Source organism: Panthera onca, chromosome A2 (genome assembly GCF_046562875.1).
Source record: "Panthera onca isolate mPanOnc1 chromosome A2, mPanOnc1 haplotype 2, whole genome shotgun sequence".
In the NCBI taxonomy this organism is placed as follows: Eukaryota; Metazoa; Chordata; class Mammalia; order Carnivora; family Felidae; genus Panthera; species Panthera onca.
The window spans coordinates 91462073-91484324 of record NC_138340.1 but is presented as its reverse complement, the minus strand read 5'-3'; the positions used below and the strand labels follow the sequence as shown (position 1 = coordinate 91484324).

The 22252-nt window shown below is 35.7% G+C and overlaps 1 protein-coding gene across 4 annotated transcripts in view; it reads right to left on the bottom strand.

The window, feature by feature from the left end:
- Window positions 1–21990, bottom strand: part of RUNDC3B (RUN domain containing 3B) — a 159922-nt gene extending 137932 nt beyond the window's left edge. For 2 of the 4 annotated variants that reach the window (XM_078442496.2, XM_078442495.2), the window contains exons 1-2: window positions 21360–21989; window positions 2675–2790 (exon numbers count right to left, since the gene is read on the bottom strand). In XM_078442496.2, coding sequence (XP_078298622.1) covers window positions 2675–2790; window positions 21360–21478 — 235 coding nt within the window. In that variant the 5' untranslated portion in view covers window positions 21479–21989. Of the gene's footprint in view, window positions 1–2674; window positions 2791–21359 lie in introns of all 4 variants that reach the window. The other 2 variants (XM_078442494.2, XM_078442497.2) reach the window with 2 other exon arrangements.
- Between the last annotated feature and the right edge of the window lie 262 nt (window positions 21991–22252).

Sequence of the window (22252 nt, the reverse complement as noted above, 5' to 3'; positions counted from 1 at the left end):
GTGATTAATTCCTAGTTCTCAGCTATCTTCCAGGAAAATAAGATCATTGTTTTACTGAGAGATAACTATAAAGAAGATTAATGTATGTAATTTTAAAAGCTTCCTTTTCAACATTGGGACTTTTAGAATGAATTAAATAAATAACTGTTTCAGTTTTCCACTTTACAAGTATCAGTACAGCCTATCAGTACAGGGGTGGATTTTACCTTTCTCTGAAAATTTTAATATTTAAAATGCCCTTTTATTTAAAAAATAAAAAGTACCTGGAGGAAAGTGAATCTCACAAACCCACAAAGTTACACATTTTAAATCTGTACTTCTATAAAGACAAACATTGGAAAAATTAGTTATTACATACTAAATTTTAGGTGAACACAGTGTACCACAAAAATAATTATATAACTTCTCCAAAAGTAAAAGCAATTTGTTATATATCAGAATACTAATATACGGAAGTCTGTAGACACCCAAGTCTTTAAAATAGCTCATCTCAGGGGCACCTGGGTGGCTCAGTCAGTTAGTGTCTGACTTTGGCTCAGGTCATGATCTTGTGGCTCATGGGACAGAGCCCGACATCAGCTCTGTGCTGACAGCTCAGAGCCTGGAACCTGCTTTGGATTCTGTTTCCCTCTCTCTTTGCCCCAACCCCACTCACACTCTATCTCTCTCTCAAAAATAAACAAACATTAAAAAGAAAACTTTAAATAGCTCATCTCAAAAGTTAAGTATCATTTCATGATTCATATCTGTACTAATTATAGCGACCACATTAGTCAATCTACAGGATCTTTTTTAAAAAGCATAGTTTAAATTATTAATTTTACTTAGCCTAAAAAGACAACACAAATTTTACTGTATCATCATTCTTACTTTCTTAGTCACACTAGTGGAATCCTTATCCATAAATCAACTAGAGATTCTATTTTCAACATGGTAGTTCAATGGCTTCCGTGAAATAACATTCACTGGGGGCACCTGAGTGGCTCAGTCAGTTAAGTGTCCAACTCTTGATTTCAGCTCAGGTCATGATTTCACAGTTCGTGAGAGGGAGCCCCACATTGGGCTCTGTGCTGACAATGTGGGGCCTGCTTAGGTTTCTCTTTCTCCCTCTTTCTCTCCCTCCCTTTCCGCCCCTCCCCTACTCACATGTACCCTCTCTCTTTCAAAATAAATAAACATTTAAAAAAAGAAATAACATTCACTATTAAGTAATTCTAAAGATCTATCATCTATATTTTGCTGAGGCATGACTCAGAAGATGGCAGACTGTTGTGCAGGAGGGGTCCACTTATGTGGTCAGGAGTATGCCCAATCACTCAGCATGGGTATCTCAACATGGCCTGTTTTCTGCTGATAGTTGTTTATGTATTTTGTGAGTGATTCATATGCTAAATGGTACACTGAATCAAGGGAACTGAGGTCTTGTGATAACACATTTGTAAATTTTAAAGCACATCAAGGTCTACTGCGTTGTATGTGTTTTTTACTCAATTATTATTTATAAATTTATACATATAATTCTAAAATATGATTACCACAATATAGTAACCTGGACAATATCTCAAAGTTTTCTCATAGCCTTTGCTTTTATAAAAACTTATTTTCTTATAATAGGTAACATTAATGGCAGAAAATTTAGGAAATGCAGTACAGCAAAAATAAAAAAATAACTTTTAAAATGCAAAATAACAAACTTTTAACAGAAAAGCATTAGTGATGTTATGGACCCCATTTTAAATTACAAAGGGCTGACTGAATACAATTTTGTTTTTCCATGTAATTAAATTCAACCCTTTGTTAGGCCCACAGGACTGCTCAAATGATTTAAATAATTAATTAAGAGTAAAGACGTGATGCTTCAAAAAGCATCAAAAAGCACAGAAAAGAATTAACCACTAGGTTAAATTTGAGATTCTCTTAAGTTGTATTACCAAAGCAGATTATTGATTTGAAACTATACCATTAAGATAGTAAAGATAATAAAAACTTAAGTGAAAACATCTGATGATCAAGTTTCCTTTAGGAAAATAAGTTAATGGAATTAACGTGATAAAGTTATTATTACTACTCACTTATGCTACATAATATTTCTTGATGTTATCCACTATATTTTATAGGTATTTTAATGTAAATATTTTTTATAATTCGGAGAAACCACAGACTCTTCTTTCTAATGTGAATATATTTACTGATTTATTTTAATAAAACCATAGTTAAGCATCTTTTTACATACCTCTTTTAACTATTTATGGTAAAAAAATTTTCAAAGAGTCCAAAGTTTAACAAAGTAAAGATTAAGCAAACAAATGTAATGCCTGGATGCATCTTTGTAAATTGGTTAAAATAGCATGTAGAAACCTTTGAAGATAGGCTACCTTTTAATTTAAGCTTTCGTTTTAATTACTTATGGAAAGTGACTCTGCTGCCTGTATGTGACAATACATTCAACACTTTTAATGCATCCTGGAAACAGGTATAAATCTGAGAACAGAAATTCTTTTCTTTTTGAGGGACAAAGGACAAGACAAAAGATTAGGCATTCTAAAATCAGTTTTATGTTTTTCAAGATGGAGTATGGCTATTATCTAAATCATACCAGACTGTATGGCTTGTAAAATTTCAAGTTTATTAAAAAGAAAGCTGTCGAGGAATATAAATACATTAATTCTGTTACCTTTTAGCCGGTGACTGAGAATCTGTTCCAAAATAGCTGCAAAATTGTTAAATTCAGGAGAAGAATCATCAATTGTCTCAAAGCAGGACCGATCAATCAGGGTCTTCACTGAAAACCTGTGGGAAAAAAAAGAGAGTTGATTCATGCACCCAACTAGGAAAAATGGAAAGAAAGCATTTTGAGGAACTATTACAAAAATACTTTCTAAGTATTACATATATTGAAAACTCTACCTATTTAAATTAACTCTATAAATAGAAAATTTTATTTATTTTTAATATATGAAATTTATTGCCAAATTGGTTTCCATACAACACCGAGTGCTCATCCCAAAAGATGCCCTCTTCAATACCCATCACCCACCCTCCCCTCCCTCCCACCCCCCATCAACCCTCAGTTTGTTCTCAGTTTTTAAGAGTCTCTTATGCTTTGGCTCTCTCCCATTCTAACTTTTTTTTTTAGAAAATGTTATATACATATCAGGCTTTCACTTATATATTTACTATCTACTGATCACAGTAAGACTTACGAATAGCTCACTGTTAACAGTCATTAAACTAAGAATTTTTAAAATGACCTAAATTAAGTCCAAAAAACTCAAAAGCTACAATACTACTTCTAAGAAATGTGTCCAAATGCTTTTAAGAGTTTTGGAGCACAATATTGAATAAAACAAAGCAGCTGTGCTCACCACTATACCACCAATGCTAATTTTTTGTTTTGGCAAATATATGTTTTATAAAAATACATTACTCGAACATAATTAATTTCATTTGTAATTAATAAATAAATGGGGTGGTCCTCACTTTGCACAGTTCCAGTATGTACTAATTTCAGGTACCTGAAAATTAGTTAATACCAGTCCTACAATAACATAGTTCTAGTTTGACCACCACCATATATTAACTGTAATTGCATAAAATAAAATTTTGTTGCTCGTGCTTTAGTCTACGAATCACTGTCATTAAATGCACATCATGATTAGTGACCAAAGACATCACTTCTTGTAAGTGGGTCTAGCATTGGTCACTATTCATGTGTTATTAGTTCATACACAGACATCAAAACCTGTAGTTGTGTTGCCTCCTTGTGTTCTGGTGATAAAAACACATGCTTTACAAAAATGGATAATTGAAAGAGTGGCAAAGAAATGGAAAATGCTAATATTGGAAGTGAAATTTGAATTTAACAAGTGGAATTATAGAAGAAATAGTTGATCACAGAAATATTGACATTGCTGCTATTCAAGGGAATTCAGGTATGCAGCCATAGGAACTTAGTGAAGGAGGATGTATTGATTTAAGTGAACAGAGTGGTTGTGCCAAAAAGGAGGTCCCAGTGTAAGTGGCACTGGCAGGACATTTCACGTTATAGGACCTCTCAGAGATTTTCACAGTTGAAAGTGAAAAGGATAAAATGCTGGAAACTCGGGGTGCCTGGGTGGCTCAACTGGTTAAGCATCTGACTTTAGCTCAGGTCATGATGTCACAGTTCATGAGTTTGAGTTCTGAATCAGGTGAGCACAAGCCCTGCTTTGGGTGAGCCTGGCTTCTCTCTCTTGTTCCCCCTTCCCCTCTGCCCCATGTGGGATTCTCTCTCTCTCTCTACCTTGCTCACATGCACCCTCTCTCTCACTCTCAAAAAAATATATGTATTGGAAACTGATCCAGACTTAGAAAGGAATAATTTGCCAAGGTATAGAAAATATGCTCAGCCTGTATTTTAAGTTATACAGTAAGAATGTAAGCACTGTTCAAACTACTCTTGGTAAATTTTTTACAGAGAAGACATTTAAAAATTCCCAATATTTCTGTTTTAAATTATAGTGTACTATTGGGGCCTCTGGGTGACTCAGTCAGTTAGGCATCTTACTTTGGCTCAGGTTATGATCTTGTGAGTTCGAGCCCCACATGGGGCTCCGCACTGACAGTGAGGAGCCTGCTTGGAATTTTCTCTCTCTCCCTCCCTCTCTCTCTCTCCCTCTTTCTCTCTCAGCTCCTCCTGTGCTGTGTTCTTTCAATATAAATAACTTAAATTTTAGTTAACTATATAAACGTTTCACTAGTTTTTTAAATAATTTCCTTATACATTACACCTGGCAGCAAAGAGAGTTTTTAGTATAGAGTTTTTAGATGTAATCCATATAAACAAATCTCTTTATATTTCCCTTTATACTTACCTCCTGTGTTTTCTGTCCTGATTGAATAGTATAACCATCGAGCCTAAAGCCTAAGAAATAGTTTGTATTCCTTTATCTCCCTCATAGTTTACATTTCTAATTATTTAACAACTCTCATAATTAGCTCAATTGCCTCCTTCCTCACAGATTGTCCTTACTTAGGCATTCATTTGTCACCCTTTATAGGGTATGGCTATAAAGGGATGGCATTAGGGAGTTGCTTGAGATGACAGAACTGTCCTGTATCCTGACTTTGGTGGTTACACGAATGTTGTTATATGTTAATAATCATAAACATTTTCTCTTGTCTTGCCGTGATATTGGCATTTAAATTTTTTTTTTTTTTTTTTTGCTGTTCTTTCAAAATAGGGCTTACAAATAAATGAACAAGTACTGACAACAGTGTTCAAGGCATTGTCCTCTGTGCTGAGGAACATATAAATGTGCAGAAGATATGTTTCTGCCCTCAAGGAGTTTATATTTTAGTAAGATTGATACCACACATAACAGCAGTAGGATAAACTGTAATTGTTCCTTAAGGAAGATATGAACAAAATGCTAGCTTGTGCTAGGAATATGCAGGAGGATACTTCTTCCTTGAAGAGGTGGCATTTGAACTAAGTCTTGGAAAACACATTGATTATTGACAGTCAAAAATAGAGACAAAGGACATTCTGATAAGAGAAATCTAGCGCACTTGGCAGATTTGTAAGTTTCCTATTTACAAAGGTCATAAAAACTTCAGGTCTACCCTTCAGGCATTCTCTCATCCTGCCTTCCAAAACAAAAAATTACCAAGAATAGCATTGTTGTACATCTCTGCAAGTATCTTCTTTTAAAGTTTATTTATTTTGGGATACAGACAGAACACAAGCAGGTAAAGGGCAGAGAGAAGGAAAGACAGAATCCCAAGCGGGCTCTGTGCTGATGGCAGAGAGGGGGCACAGAGGGGCTTGAACCCACAAACCATGAGATCATGACCTGAGGTGAGATCAAGAGTTGTATGCTTAACTAAGTCACCCAGATGCTCCTCTTTGCAAACATCTTTAATGTTGTGTTGAAGAGAATATAGCTAAATCCTCATATCTACTTCTGTATTCAATCTGTTCTAATATTATACACCACGTGGCTCTGGAAAACTCCATTGTACACTTGTTAAAGAATGGGAACAAAAAAGGAAAATTAGGTCTTAAAATTAAGAAAATAATTTTTTTTAATTTTTTAAAAATTTTATTTAAATCCAAGTTAGTTAACATATAATGTAATAATGGTTGCATGAATTTAGTGATTCATCATAAGTGCCCTCCTTAACACCTATTGCCTGTTGAGCCCATCCCCCAATGCAACAAGAAAGTAATTTTGACCTTTTGGACCTCTGATAGAGTGAGGATCCAAGCATACACTTTGAGAATCATTCTTTGTATGTAATTCTTTGTATGTGATGAAATAACTAAGGCATTCTTTGTATGTAATGAAATAACTTTTCTCTTATGTAACCATGATGGCAGTAATTATACATACACACACAGACACACACACAGACACACACACACACACACACACATACATATCTCCTTGAGAGAACTGAGGAAACAATTATTCAAATAATTTTTTGGTTAGGGCAAGTAACCTTGACTGAGAAAAGCTAAGGAGGATTAATGTTCAGTATATAGTACTATCTGTAACTACAACAAAAGATCAAAAGTGGAAACCATTATGTAAAGAAAAAATATGAACAGCTAACAAGTAACAGTGATGAAGTAGGTCTCCTATACCTAAAAGATAGTCAAGTCAGATAAACATCAGATGAAATGCATGAGTAGATAAATAGAAACAAAAAGAAGATAAACAGATAAACCAGACTAAAGAGGAACCTGAAAACTTGTTTTTGTTTCCTAGGTCTATCTCATAGACAATAAATGAAAAAAAAGCTGCCAATCCTCAGCAAACTTTTAATAATAAATAAGTACAATGTTCTTATTCAGTAAGAAAATGAAAAAGAAATGTTCCTAAAATGAATAAATAAAACTCACAGTTTGGATTTTGACCTAAATAAAAGGAAACTTTGGAACATCTGAACGTTTCCCTCTAATCTTTGTTAGGTAGACTAGAATAGGAAGTCTGATTCTACAATCACATTCAAGGCAAAAGTAACCTACTGCTTTAAAAAATTATGGCATTTAACTAACTTGGATGTAAATTAAACAATAAATAAAATTTTAAAAAATCTTAAAAATTAAAAAAAAATTTAAATATGGCATTTAAGATAGTAATGCATATTAGTGAAATGAACAAAAACTTTAAATTTAAAAATAACAAAGTACTTATTTCATCGAAAAGAGCTACGTTTGAACATTCAATTTCTACCTGTAACAATCTGGTAAGATGTTAGTCACTATGGTCCTCCAGGAACAATACAAAATTCCCTAGTAAATGATCTACTTTGTAAAATCTAATGGGAAGAAAGGCCATGGATATGAATACCTATATTTTGTAGCACCAAGAGCTATATACATATCAATCAGTAGTTAACAAAATACATGAGTCTTTTTATCATGTTATCAGTTTATATTCCTATAGAAGACACTATTTACATGACAAAAACCTAAGATGGTGAATCTCAGAGCATTAAATTACTTTTAACCCAACACCTGAATAAAAACTAAAATAAAAGTTCACATATCTTAAAGGATACCATTAGACACATTTTCTGTTCTTGCCAAGCATGAAGATATTTAAGGGTAAGAAAGCATTTTAAATATTCAATTACCTCAAAGTTAATAATGAAAAAGGAAGAAAAGAAAGTTTTCTGGCTTTGCTTCATCATTTATATCTTAACTCTCCTCCTGATAACACAAATCAAAATTTCAGAAGGTAACTTAATTCCTTACAGTTCATGTTTTACTTCTAGCTAGCCAAGTCATCCCACTTACCACCGCTCTAGAATCATGTAGCTAGCTAGCTCCATTATGCCAAAATAATGAAAATCTTTTCCTCCATAACACATTAACTAAGATGTGCTATAAAAACCAAACCTGTAAAAAGAATTTCAATTCACCAAAAAAAATATCACACAGATGCTGAGCTATTTCCTGATAATGATGACATTAATATTAGTCATCTATTTCCTGAAGAGGACTGATTTTAAAATAATGAAATGACAATTTGATGAATGTCTAAAAATACCAATTCAAGTCTAAGTAACAGCTTTTACATAAGAATTAAAAATTCAAAAATTTACATAAAAGAGTCTTATAATTAAGCACAGTTTTTAAAATGTCTCTGTCTGAAAAGATTCCCTTTTCCACTTCCAAAACCCAAAGAAAATTTTTGTTAGATCATAAATAAGAAAGAATGATTGTGAACAAGCCCTTCAAACCTAAAAAAAGCATAAACTACCTTTTTCCCTGTGGCAACATACCAAGAAAAACGAGATAGTTACCAAAACTATGTTTAAAAACTATTATACTATATTAAATTAATTCCTTCTACTAGTCAAAGATTTGTAACATAATTATAACCATAAATAGAAATTATAAAAGTTAAAAGTTTTTATAATGAAAAAAATTATTTTCCTATTTCCTTTTACTGGGAGTCTATAGACCAGTATCCATGGGCCAAATCCAACCAGTTGCCCATTTCTATAACCAAAGTTCTATTGGAACACAGGGGAGAAAAGTCCCAACCATTTTCTCTGGAATGTGTAACCTAAAAGTCTCTATTATAGTGATTATTATTTCTAAAAATTTTGCCAAATCTAAAAATTAAAAGGAGAGACAGAGAAAAGTGTAATTTAAAATATTTTCCTCACCTGTAGTGATAAAATTTCTTTTAAAGAAAACTGTTAATCTAGGTACTTTAAGGAAGATAATCTATATAATTGTATTACACTACTATATAAGCAGATAGATGACAACAGATTGCCCAACATGAAAAATATTAGATGCACTATCTTTTTAAAAAAAGGGATAAGACAAAAAATTTCCAATAAAAATACACATCTAAAATTAGAAGCTATCAAACAAGAAAACTTCCATCTTAACATAAATTATTTCATTAAATTTCTTATATGAAAGAACTCCAAATTAAAATCATGTTAATAAAGAATACTTGATTTTTTTTAAGCTTGTTTATTTTGAAAGACAGAGATAATGCGAGTGGGGGTAGGGCAGAGAGAAGGAGAGACAGAATCCCAAGCAGGCTTCGCACTGACAGTGCAGAGTCCTCATGGGGCTTGGGGTTCTACAGGGAGCTTGATCCCATGAACTATGAGATCATGACCTGGGCTGAAATCAAGAGTCTGATGCTTAACTGACTGAGCCACCCAGAAGGCCCAAGAATATTTTATACACTTAGATCACATATCCTTTTGGAATCTAACTGTTTTTTATCAAATGACAAACAGAAATATTCAAGTAACATATTTTAACATAGGTAAACTAGTAAACTAGATATTCAAGGTAGCAGTACAGCAAGAGGAAGAACAAGAACTTTAATATCAGAACGCCCTGGATTCACACCTGGCTCTGCTATTATCCATTCCTTGTCAAGACACTTAACTTCTCTGAACCTCAGTTTTCTCAGTAATCAATTACCAAATAATTGTGAAGATTAAAAGAGGTAGCATTTGGGGAGCCTAGGTGGCTCTGTCCATTAAGCGTCCAACTCTTAGCTTTGGCTCAGGTCATGATCCTGCCTTTCGTGAGTTCAAGCCTCACACTGGGCTCTGCGCTGGCAGCACAGAGTCTGCTTGGGATTCTCCATCTCGTCTCCCTCTGACCCTGCCCCACTTGCACTGTCTCTCACAATAAATAAATAAAATATAAAGTATTTAATACAGTTTCAACTTACACAAAAGTTATTAAATGTTAGCACACATCCCCTTTCTTTTTAGAGCATCAACGTTTCACTTAGTAACATCTAAGCATAGAAAAAAGGCAAGAATTTCAAGTGTTTGTATGTGAACTGAATTTTTAAAAAACTTAGTAGACAGTAATCATGGTTTATGAACACCAGAAATGCTAAGAAAATGAAGGTTCCCAGTTTCTGATTCTATGGCTCAAATATAAACACATATACCCAATACATGATTTAGATTCAGTTCAGACACATCACAGACGCTGAAGGAAGCACAACATAAGAGGAAATGCATAGGTTTTGATTTTTTTGGGTTTTAATTCTACCAGTGTTAGGCTTAACCAAACATAAATCTGAGTGAAACAGAAATTGCTTCAATTAAAGAATTTCCATGACTAGTCATAAATGCTCAATCTAATATTTTTCCTCCAAAAAGCATATTCTGCATGCATTAATGTATTTTCTTCATATGTTAAGCATAGATGTTTTGGTTTTTTTTAATTTATTAAAATTTTAACTGATATTTTTAATGTTAATTTTGACACTACATCTGGAATACAACAGATGTGTTTTTTAACTATAAATACTAAGAGAAATTTAAAATTTCAAAATCAATTTTCAATTAATTTGAAACTTAAATTTGAATATGTGGGAGATATTGTTATCCTCTTCTAAGGACAATCACCATCACTGTAGAAAATGGACAATGTCATTTTATTCAATGGAAAAAAATGTGTGTATTATATACATTTTCTATCTTTTCAATAATACTTTTAAAATAGTATGCATTTTATATTTTTTTAACCTATTTTTGTGAAATAGCTTCTATACAATTGAAAATTAAAGTAGATTGCTTTGGTAAAGAAATACCAAAAAATATATTTGTTTACTTCAGCCTCACCATTTTTACTATTATTTTTCAAACACTGGAAGAGATGAATTTTTATTTTTCCATTTCCTCATTAAATTCCAATTAGAGTGACTCCAAAAGAAAGCAAATTCTTCTGCTGACGCTATTAGATGTTTAAAATTCTACTATCACCAGAGATTAATCCTTCGAGTGACTTTCAAAAATTAAGTGATGATGATTCTTTAATTCGACCTTCACCCTTATTTTGGAAATGTCTATCCTATTATTTTGCATTAATTACAATTACCTCATTTGATAAATATGCCTCCTGTGTACTAAATGCTGGAAATAAACTAGATGCTGAATAAATTATGATTCCAGTACCTGAGAAATTCACATTCTAGTAAAAGACAAAAGATAATTAGGTTACAGCACAGTTGGTGCTATATTTATTTATATAACCTATTCCAGAAAGACTTAAGATTACTTATGGGGGCATATAAAATACCATCAGTTGGCTGCATAAATTAAAACTAGGAAGAAGATAAAAAACATGAGATTAGACTTCCACTTCTAAGGAGGACAGAATAAATGGTGGTAGACCAGTGCTCCCACAGAATACATCTAGCAAAACTGGAGGGGAGGGGGAAGAATTACAGAAATCTTATGTTTGAAGCCTGCAGAGAGTGGCTCCAACAATAAGAATTAGAGAGGCTAAGACTCCAGAAAGAGAAAGGCTCAAAAATCAATTGACTGCTATAGCTGCTTTTACCCAGAAACATCTGCCAATTCTGAGTGTGGAGGGTCTGACTCCCAAAGAAGGCTGCTAGTGGGGAACAGAAAAACCAGGAAAGCTTTTGGAAGAGACTTGGGAAGGCCTCCAACACGTTGTCATCAGGAGACTAAAATCCTAATCAAAAAGTCTCTGAAAAACAGAATAAAGCATTTGGTAGTTCCAGAAAACAAAATAATACTTTAGGACTACCAGAGAAAGGGTGCTGAAAAATACATCAAACCTAGGTTGAAAACCCTGGATGGTCAGAGGCAAATGAAAGGCTGAGCAAGACTTAACAGGGTTGGCATACAGCCTGGATTCAGCATAATTCCTGACTGGATGGTGATCAGCTACCATTCTATCTTCCAAAGGAAGATAACATCAGTAAGGAAAGTGAGCATTATCCTATACTACGAGCCCTGGGCATTAGAATGTCCTCGGCCATGTTTTGTTCAAATGGATGAGTGGACTCCACCTGTTTACTCCGTGATCTTTTTCTACTCTGTTCTAATTAATACATTTGACATGATGGTTGGCAATAGGGTAAGTATAATGGCATTTAATGAACAATAAAAGTGCTAAAGAAAAATTTAATACATACTCTCTGGCATTCAATAAAAAAAAAAACAAACCTAAATATGCCAAAAAATAAGACTGCATGACAAAGAGAGGAAGAGAGAAAACACAAAAAAAGAGACGCAAGACAATCCAAATATTCCAAATCAGTGATGAGAACTTTAAAATAACCATGATTAATATGACCTAGGGAATACAGGAAAAGATGGATATAGATAAAAAGATAGGCATTTCTATCAGAAGACTAGAGTTTATTAAAAGGGAATCAAATTAAAATTCTAGGACTATATGAAATTAAAAACTCATTTAATGAGTTAAACAGTAGATGAGAAACATCAGAAGACAAGATTAATGAAAAGAGAAGTCAATAGAAAATAAACAAACTGAAGCACAGAGGAAATGAAGAGAAAATACAGAAAAGGATATAAGGCAAGTGGAGCCTGGTAAAATTTATCATATATGTAATTGAAGGTTAAAAAGATATTAGCCAAGGGGCGCCCAGTGGCTCAGTTGGTTAAGTGTTCGACTTCAGCTCAGGTCATGATCTCGCAGTTCATGGGTTCCAACCCTGCATCAGGAGCTGACAGCTCAGAGCCTGAAGCCTGCTTCAGATTCTATGTCTCCTTCTCTCTCTGCCCCTCCCCCACTCATGCAAGCGCATGCACGTGCACGCGCTCTCTCTCAAAAATAAACATTTTAGGGGCGCCTGGGTGGCGCAGTCGGTTAAGCGTCCGACTTCAGCCAGGTCACGATCTCGGGGTCCGTGAGTTCGAGCCCCGCGTCAGGCTCTGGGCTGATGGCTCGGAGCCTGGAGCCTGTTTCCGATTCTGTGTCTCCCTCTCTCTCTGCCCCTCCCCCGTTCATGCTCTGTCTCTCTCTATCCCAAAAATAAATAAAAAACGTTGAAAAAAAAATAAATAAATAAATAAATAAACATTTTAAAAAATTTACAAAAAAAAAAAATTAGCCAAATCTTTCCAAACTTGATGGAAGATCAATGGCATGGGTAAATATGTTGGTAAACGCAAACGTGTATTGCCTGAATATCAAGTGTAAAATACAGTAATAAAAGAATCTTGTAGAATGTAAAATATATGTAGACTTAAAATGTCTCAGGATGAGAATGAATAAATGGTTCTAACACTACTGGAGAAGCAGTGAGAGTTAGATTTATATTTCACTGTAACAAATCAAGAGTAACTGCTAAAAGGATAGCCATCATATATATAGAAAATGAAAAAGAATATATGACTAACAAGTCCCTAGAAAAACTGGAATAGTGGAATAAATAAAAAATACTTTACTGACATATAAGAAGAAAAAAAAGTAAACACAAAGAGTTAAATGGTAGCTATAAACCCAAATATAACATTAAATGTAAATCGACTAAATACTCCAAATAAAAGATTGGATAAGAGGCAAAATTCAATTCTATCCTGCCTATGAGACACGTTATATTTAAGGACAAAAAGATTAAGGGGCGCCTGTGTGGCTCAGTCAGTTAAACGTTGACTTCAGCTCAGGTCATGATCTCCTGGTTCATGAGTTCGAGCCCTATTTCAGGTTCTGTGCTGACAGCTCAGAGCCTGGAACCTGCTTTAGATTCTGTGTTTCCCTGTCTCTCTGCCTTTCTCCTGCTCATGCTCACTCTCTCGAAAATAAATAAACATATAAATAAAAATGTTTAAGGACAAAAAGATTAAAAGTTAAGGGTGGAAAAAGATACATCATACATACAAACATTGGCTGAAAGAAAAGAGTTTTATCTAATAGCAGACAAAATAGACTTTCAGGCAGTAACAGTATTAAAGACATTTCATGATGACAAATAATCCAACCCCTAGGAAGAGATCACAACTCTTAATCTGCACATACCAGCAAAATACTGACAGCTAAAATGACACACTAAAAGAAGAAATAGACAAATGTACACTCAGAGACAGACTTTAACATACCTCTCAAAATCAGATAGACTAAGCATACAAAAACCAGTAAGGTTACAGAAAATAGGAATCACAAAATTAACATACTTAGATCTAACTAGCAGAGACAGAACATGCAATCAATGACAGAATATATATGTTTTTCAAATATACATGAAGTATTTATCAAAACTAACCATATGCTGTATCATAAAGCAAGCATAAACAAAATGTCAAAAGTTTAAAAGCTTTCAGAATATGTTCTCCGTAGAGTAGAATTAAGTTGGAAATCAGTATCTAAAAATAACTAGAAAACCCTAAACTGTTGGAAAGATAAAAATTTTTTAAATAATCCCTGAGTTGAAGAGGAAATCCCAACATAAATTAGAAAACAATTGAAACAAATTAATAATAAAGACACAACATTTCAAATCTTGTGAACAATCCCAAAGTAATGTCCAAGAAGGGCATCTGTACTTAAAAGGTATTTACTAGAAAAGAAAGGCTGAAAAACAGTAATCTAAATAAAGCCCCATCACAAGAAATTAGAAAAAGAACAAGAACTTAAATAAAGGGTAAGGAAAGAAATACTACAGACTTTTTTTAAAGAATAAAAAAATATTTTAAGAGGATATTTTAAAGGTCTTAGGAATAAATTTGATAACACACATGAAGAACTCACTGAAGGCTGATTCAAGAAGTAAAAGGAAATCTGAATTCTACAGTGTCTATTAAATAAATTAAATCTGTTACTAAAAGACTTCCCACAAAAACAATTAGCAGTTCAAATTTCTTCCCTGGTGAATTCTTCCAAAAGTTTAAGAAAGAAATAATCTAATCTTACACAAATTCTTCTGCAGAGGAATATTTCCCAACTTGCTTTATAAGGTCAGATAATCTAAATGACAAAACTAAACAAGGACACTATAAGAACAATTACAGACAAATCTCTTTCATGAACATATATGCAAAAATCCCAAATGGAATATTAACTCAATATATATTATTAATATATATGCTATATATAAAATATATTAAAAATATATATGTAAAAGCATATATTATATATATTATATATATAAAATATATATTAAAAAGTTAACAATATAGCACATGTTTTTATTCCAGAGTAGTTTAACCTCCAAAAGTCAATCAATATAATTTACCACATAAACCAAAAAAAAGAGAGAGAAATTATGTTTATTTTGGTAGATAGAAAAAACATTTGATTGCAAATATCTGCTTCATGGTAAAATTGTTAATATTTTCTACAATAATGTGGTCCTAGGGAGTACAGCAAAACAAGAAAACAAAGTGTAAAAGTTGAAAAAGGAAGAAATAAAACAAGCAGATGACATGACTATATTCAAAATTTAAAAAAAAACTGCAGAAAATCTGTTAGAATTAATAAGTAAACCTTGTTAAGATTACTAGATCACAAAACAAGTATTTTACAAGGTTGATTTTATGTCTATGTATCAGCGAGAAAAAAAGAGATTGAAAAAAATTTTAATGATCTGTTACAATATAAAAAATATAAACAAATAGGTTTAAAAAGATATACATATTCAAAACTACCAACATGTTTGAGAAAAATTTAAGAATGTTTAAATATATGAAGGGTAACGTTCTTTTTCTTGACCTGGGTATTAGTTACACTGTAGTGTTCTCTTTGCAAAAAATTCACTGAGCTATGTGCACTTTCTGTATACAGATTATAAATCAGTAATTATTTTTTTTAATGTTTATTTATTTTGAGAGAGACAGCATGCACATGTGCAAGTAGGGGAAGGCAGAAAAGAGAAAAAGAGAGAGGGGGAGAGAGAGAGAGAAAAGAATCCCAAGCAGGCTCCATACTGTCAGGCACAGCCTCCATCCCACAAACCATGAAATCATGAGACCAGAAATCAAGAGTCGGAATCTTGGGGCACCTGGGTGGTTCAGTCAGTTAACTGTCCCACTCTAGATTTCAGCTCAGGTCATCATCTCACCGTTTGTGAGTTACAGCCCCATATGGGGCTCTGCACTGATGGTGCAAGCTGTCCCTTTCTTGTCCCTCCCTCTCTCTGTCCCTCCCCTGCTTGGTCTCTCTCTCAAAATAAATAAAAATAAACTTAAAAAAAAAAAAAAAAGGAGTCAGAATCAACCCACTGAGCCACTCAGGTGCCCCAGTAATAATTTATATGAAAAATGTGGAAACAAAGAACAGCTAAGAATAAGGCTAAATGCAATACTCCCATGTTCTACCTATCATTTAAAGCTTGGCTACAGATTTAATACTAAAATTTCTAAAGCCGTGTAAGAAAAGAGAAGTTGTCAGTTACACATTTGTGTCCAGTAGATATAAATACACCAACTGCCTAGAGATAGAATTCTTGGCACTAAAATAAGACCGATATTTCTCACAGAAATCTTTACAAAAAGAAGACACTTCTTGACATAATGATGTTCTTGACAACAATGTCAAGAAGACCTGTGACTGCTTCTTCTGATGACCCACAATATAGGCTAGCGGAATCTTACCAATACACAATTTTGTAAAAGCAACTGGTGAAAGGAGTGTGTGAACATACCCAACTGCTTTCTGATGATTTGGATCGACTCAGAGACAGATCTTTTAAACCTGTAAGACTGAATACAACAGTGGATAAGCTTCACATATTCTCCCCTGAGTATCTTATCTTTCAACTGAGCTTCTCAAATTTATCTATCAGCAGTGAAGTTAAGATAAGCAGTGCAGGTAAATGTGTGGAGGACAGCTATTCTCTGTAAGTTGAGTATGAACACATTTTAGCTAGGGAAAGAGATAATAACCTTCTATGAATGCTGAGAAGCTTATCCAGGACCAGTAGCTGAAAAGATTATCATGCTACCTCGGTTGGGAATACCTACTATCAGGGCTCTAACAATCCTTAGAAATGATACTGAACCTGCTCCAAGAGAATACAACTAACAATGTTGATCAAAGACCAGACCCCAAGTTCTGCCACACATAGCATGACTAAAAGAACTTTCACCAAAAATATAATCACTACAGCCAAGGGATGAACAGTCTCATGAGGGATACTCAAGCCAATAGTAACAAGTAGAGTAAGTCACTGGATTTTAAGTTAAAGGATTATATTGCCAATAATACTCTAACATTTTACATATCTGCATTTCACCCACCAAGTTCAAGCATAGGAATAGACCTTTTTTCTGATTATTCATCAAGTAGAATGTGAAGTTCAGAGTGCTAAAGATCACTCACTTAACTAAGGCCTCTGGGTGCCTTTTTTTTTTTTTTTAACATATGATAAATTTACTTATCTGCTTTCCTAGATCACAACCAATTATAAGAAGCATGTGAGGATGGAAGCATAAAGGAAAGAGCTGCCAGAAACAGGCAAAGTTGTAAGAAATAACAACTTGCTAGGAGGCGACAGTAGAATACAAAACCAGATAAAAAACTTGAAAGACAATCTTCAGGGGCCATGTAGCAAAAAGCTCTATGTATTTCAAGAGTCCCCAGGGCAGCCACTGCAGAGGGCATATTCACAGAAACAGATTCAGAGTGAAGTCTTTAATAAGGATTTTATTATTCTTTAGAGAGTCTTTTTAAAGAAGGTAGGGAAATGTGTCATCCATTTTTAAAAGCAGTTCACCCAAAATATTTTAAATATTGTTATTTATTATGGCTTAAATTTGAACACTTAAATTAAAAGCTTCAGTTATTCAGAAGACTGTACTCCACAATTAATGCTGAGTAGGGCACTCTAGCTAATGGGAGAATTTTAAGCTTAACTCAGACATTAATAACATGGAAAATATGAGCACCTCATTCCCTGACTACACTGGAAAAATAAGGCCCTACTGTTACTTGAAATAACTTTCAAATTATGAAGTAATATATTCACCTACAGACATCCAAGAATAACTATGTACATCTTATTAGAAGTACTTTAAATTTGATAACCATCATTTGTCTCCACTCATCACACTTTCTCCTTAAATCACTCGTTAATCCTTTCTCCTCACAAGACAGGAAAATTATGACTGTGTGAGGAGTTTCTCTTAAAGAATTGATGTAAAAGCTTAATGTTATTTTAAAAGCTGTTTATGCATATATATTTAAACTGTATACTGTAACAGCTTTCTCATAAAACAATATTAACCCACAGAAAGAGACTAAATTTAAATTCTCCTTGTCAACAGAAGTAAAATTAAAGGAATATGTAAGCTTTTCAGTGAAACATGAAGCTTAAAAATGACAGAAAAAATGACTAATGTACCTGATTTCCTATGGATGAAAAATGCAGGCTAAAAAAAAGCCTACAAGACCTTAAAAAATTAATTTTTCAAAGTTCTAAATGGTAGAGAATATGCAGGAAAATACTAGTTGGTACACAGAGCCAACATCAGTCTACGAATATTTTGGAGTTGAGTGTGGAATATTTAGAAGCCTCAAATGACCTACTTTCTCTCCACCACAATCTGTAAAAAGCATGATAAAATAGTACTTACTTACTAAGTACCATACAAGTATTTTTAAGGCTGCAATACAATGTTAAATGGAACAAAAACAAGCGATGAAATAATTACATACACAATCACAATGTACTGCAATTTAATTCAGGTCCTGACTATCTTTTTTTTTTTTTTTTTTTTTTTTTTCCAACGTTTTTTATTTATTTTTTTTGGGACAGAGAGAGACAGAGCATGAACGGGGGAGGGGCAGAGAGAGAGGGAGACACAGAATCTGAAACAGGCTCCAGGCTCCGAGCCATCAGCCCAGAGCCTGACGCGGGGCTCGAACTCACAGACCGCGAGATCGTGACCTGGCTGAAGTCGGACGCTTAACCGACTGCGCCACCCAGGCGCCCCTGGTCCTGACTATCTTAACCTAACCAAATAACCCACTTCAAAAGTTTAACATCATAACAATATTGTTGTTGTATAAGGCTTTAAACCTAAAGAATTGGGAAGATACATAATAAGGTTTCAAAACTAAGCTGCGAATATGCATAACGTTTAAGGGTTAAGGAAAAAGCATTACTATATAAGTATTATAGATACAGTAGAATGATATGTGGTGGTAATGGGGGGGAAGCTTTGCTTTGGTTTGCTTTGTTAAACTGTTCACAAGTTTTCTAGAACATCAGTAGAGAAACAAAATGGAAGGCACAGTTCAAAATATTTTTCTTTAAAGAGAAAAATGCACATGCCTCATCTAGCTACCATAAAACCTATGTCTACCATTACCCTGCTCATATTTGGAGAAATTGAAAAGAAAAAAAATGAACACATTTGGCATCAAGACTATTATTAGTTTTAGGGCTGTTACTGAAGCTTACTAATGATCTAGTACAAGATTATTTTACATATGTGAAAACTAGAAAATGAGATGTTTGCATGGCTTGTTAAAGGACATACAACTAGTCAATGACAAGGTAAACTTAGAACTCAAACTCTAATCCAACTTCTTCCCAACTTAACTATCAAATCACCTCTAACTTGATAAATAAAAATTAAAAGATGAATTAAGAGACATGGGTGAGATTCTACAATATGGTAACTCTGAAAGGCAAAGAAACACAAATGCATAAATATTGATTTGTTCATTTTGCTGAATTAGGGGCAGAGCTACTTAAAGCATACCAATGGCCTATAGTGACTTTTTTTCCCAAAAAGTAAAAGCCTTTTAGACAAAGCCTATCAAACAGATCCCATTACTATTGAGATGGATGTAATTTATATAAACTATCGCCTCTCCGGACATGAAGAACAACCTTAGTAGTAAATCCACATAAATACATGTTGAAAAACTGAAATGTATTTTAGCTACGATACTAAACTTACAAGTAAATTATAACTAAGGTCAGCACTGATACTCATTCACAATCGAAAATAATTATGCAAATAAAATTAATGAAAATACAGCTAGCCCAAACAGCTGTCCACACAAATCAGTGTGATATAACTGAAATTTCTTATCCATAACTTCAAATGTTATTTAAATAAGGTTGAGATACAAGCCCTTTTTTCAGGCCTCGGCCTCTGATGAGGGAGATGAACATTAAATAACCTAAAATCGGCCATGACAAAAATGGAGAAGCAAAAGAAATAGTACCCACCACTGAATTTATTCATTCAATAAATACTTCCTGAGCATCAGATGCTACAGTAGGAAGGTTTTAAAAAAGTAAAAAAATACAATTGAGCAAAAAGCTCTCCTGTGAAATTTAACTCTGATGGAGCTTTTATAAAATACGCTACCCCAAGAAGCGCTGTATATGTTGGATCCTGCTTGAGATGATTGTCTTTTAGAAAAATAAAATAATCTCTAATGTAGATAAAATAAAACTAAGAAATCAGCCTTGCTTATTGTTCTGTTTTTCCCAACTTAAAAAAAAAGATTTATCTGGATTTAAATACATTTAAAACCTGTCTTCCTCAAAAGGTTGCATCCTAGACAGCACAAATGGTAAATTAAACCAATTCCACATTATAATATGGTTTACAGCTCTAAGTGCAGTAACAGCGAGGCAGGTCTTCCTGCTATATAGGCAAACATCTGTAACAGTCCAAATTAAAAACAACAAGTCGCTCAAAGTTATTGAACATAAGTCCTAGTATAAATATCTGTAACTGTATAATGCATAAGATGCCAGACACATGTTACACAGGAAGAAATATACAGACAGAAATTGCAAGGAAGGGAGAGGTGTGATCATTCCCTAATTCTTAGAGGATTACCGATAGTTGCTGCGGAAGTGTTTGGTGAAAAATCAGTTATTTCTGAATACTAGACTTATAGATACTAATTATTCCTTTTTATGTTTCTATATGTTCCAGAGTAAAGGAATACTACATTTACAATTAGAAAACATTCAAGGAGAGGCAGACGTGGAATAAATCATTGACATGAAGCCTCGGTATCTTCCACAGTCCCACTCTTAAAAACAACTGCAGAAACTGCACTAGCACTGCAAAAGTGGAGAGAGAAAACACACACACACACACACACACACACACACACACACACACAGCAGGCTTGTTGTAGTAGACACTCAATACTGGTGGAATGAAATGACTGAATACATATGTAAACAAGCCAAAACAAAACCAAAATGCATTCCGATTTTGAGACAACACAGTAAATAATCACAGTGACGACGATTTTACCAAAAGCTAGTTGACAGCTTAATGTGCAGTAAATGAAAGAGCACTTCCTCCCTGCCCTCCTCTTTTACTCTGACACTAGAAGGCACATTCAAAACAAATCCTCCCCCAGCCCCGCCCCAAGCCTTCTCCTCGCTTGCTTCCAGTGCTGAAACTGACGGAAAGTCCCGGGCCTCAGCTGTGCCCAGACCCCGGCCCCTTTCAGGGCGCTCGCGCCGGCGGACACGCCCGGTGCGGCAGAGACTGGGGCTACAGCCCCGGGTCTGCGGGACCCCCAGGGAGCACGCGCGCTCGCCCGAAACCCTCAGCCCGGGGCGCCGGCGGCCCCCTCCCCTCGCAGCGCTCTGCGGGCCGCCGCGCCGTACCTGCACACCGTGATCAGGTTCCTCCTCTCCACCGCAGCATTGCGGGCGCTCAGGCTCTTCTTGCCGCCGCCGCCCCCGCAGCGGCTCCCGCTCAGGCCCCCCAGGCTCCGGGAGGCCATGGCGGGCTGACCCCGGCGCCCCTTTTGTCTGGTGCTACCCTTCCTCTCCGCCCCCCCCACCCACACCTGCTCCGTAACGCTCTTGTTCGTTTTGCGACCGTGGGAGGACACTGTAGGGTCGTGGGAAGGAGCAGGGACCGACGGAGGATGTGGAAGACCGCGGGGGAACCGGTACCCGGGCACTGACGGATCACGCTCCGCACCCAAGCCCAACACACACACACACACACACACACACACACACACACACACACACTCACACTCACTCGCACACACGCGCGCACCTCCCCCGCCCTCGCGCGCGCCGCCGGCCTCGGGCGGCGCGTGCGGGGCGGCGTTGGGCGCTCCCCTGCTTCCTGAGGGACCTCGGCTGCCAGCACGCGCGCGTTCCCGCTGGCCCTCACGCCCTACCGCCCGCCTTCGGCCGCCACTCGCGCCCCAGCTGCGGCGGCCACGGTGAAGCCACGGACCTGGCGCGCGCAGCCCCGCCCGCCCTGCACCTATCAGACCAACGCAGTCCACCTGGAGCCAATCGCGGCACGCGAGGGGCGGGGCCGGCCGCGTGGCCTTTTTAATGCAGCGTGCTGGAGCACCTCCCCGGCGCGTGGGCAGCTGTCAAGACGCCGGGCTCGTGCTCGCAGCACGCGTGCCGCAGACAGCCAGCGCGCATCGGAGCGGCGTCGCAGTTTGCCCGGGGATTGTGGGATGCGGGGCGCCGGAAAGCCCCAGGCAGAATGCCGACCCTTTCAGAAAGCCCGGCTTTAACCACTAGGA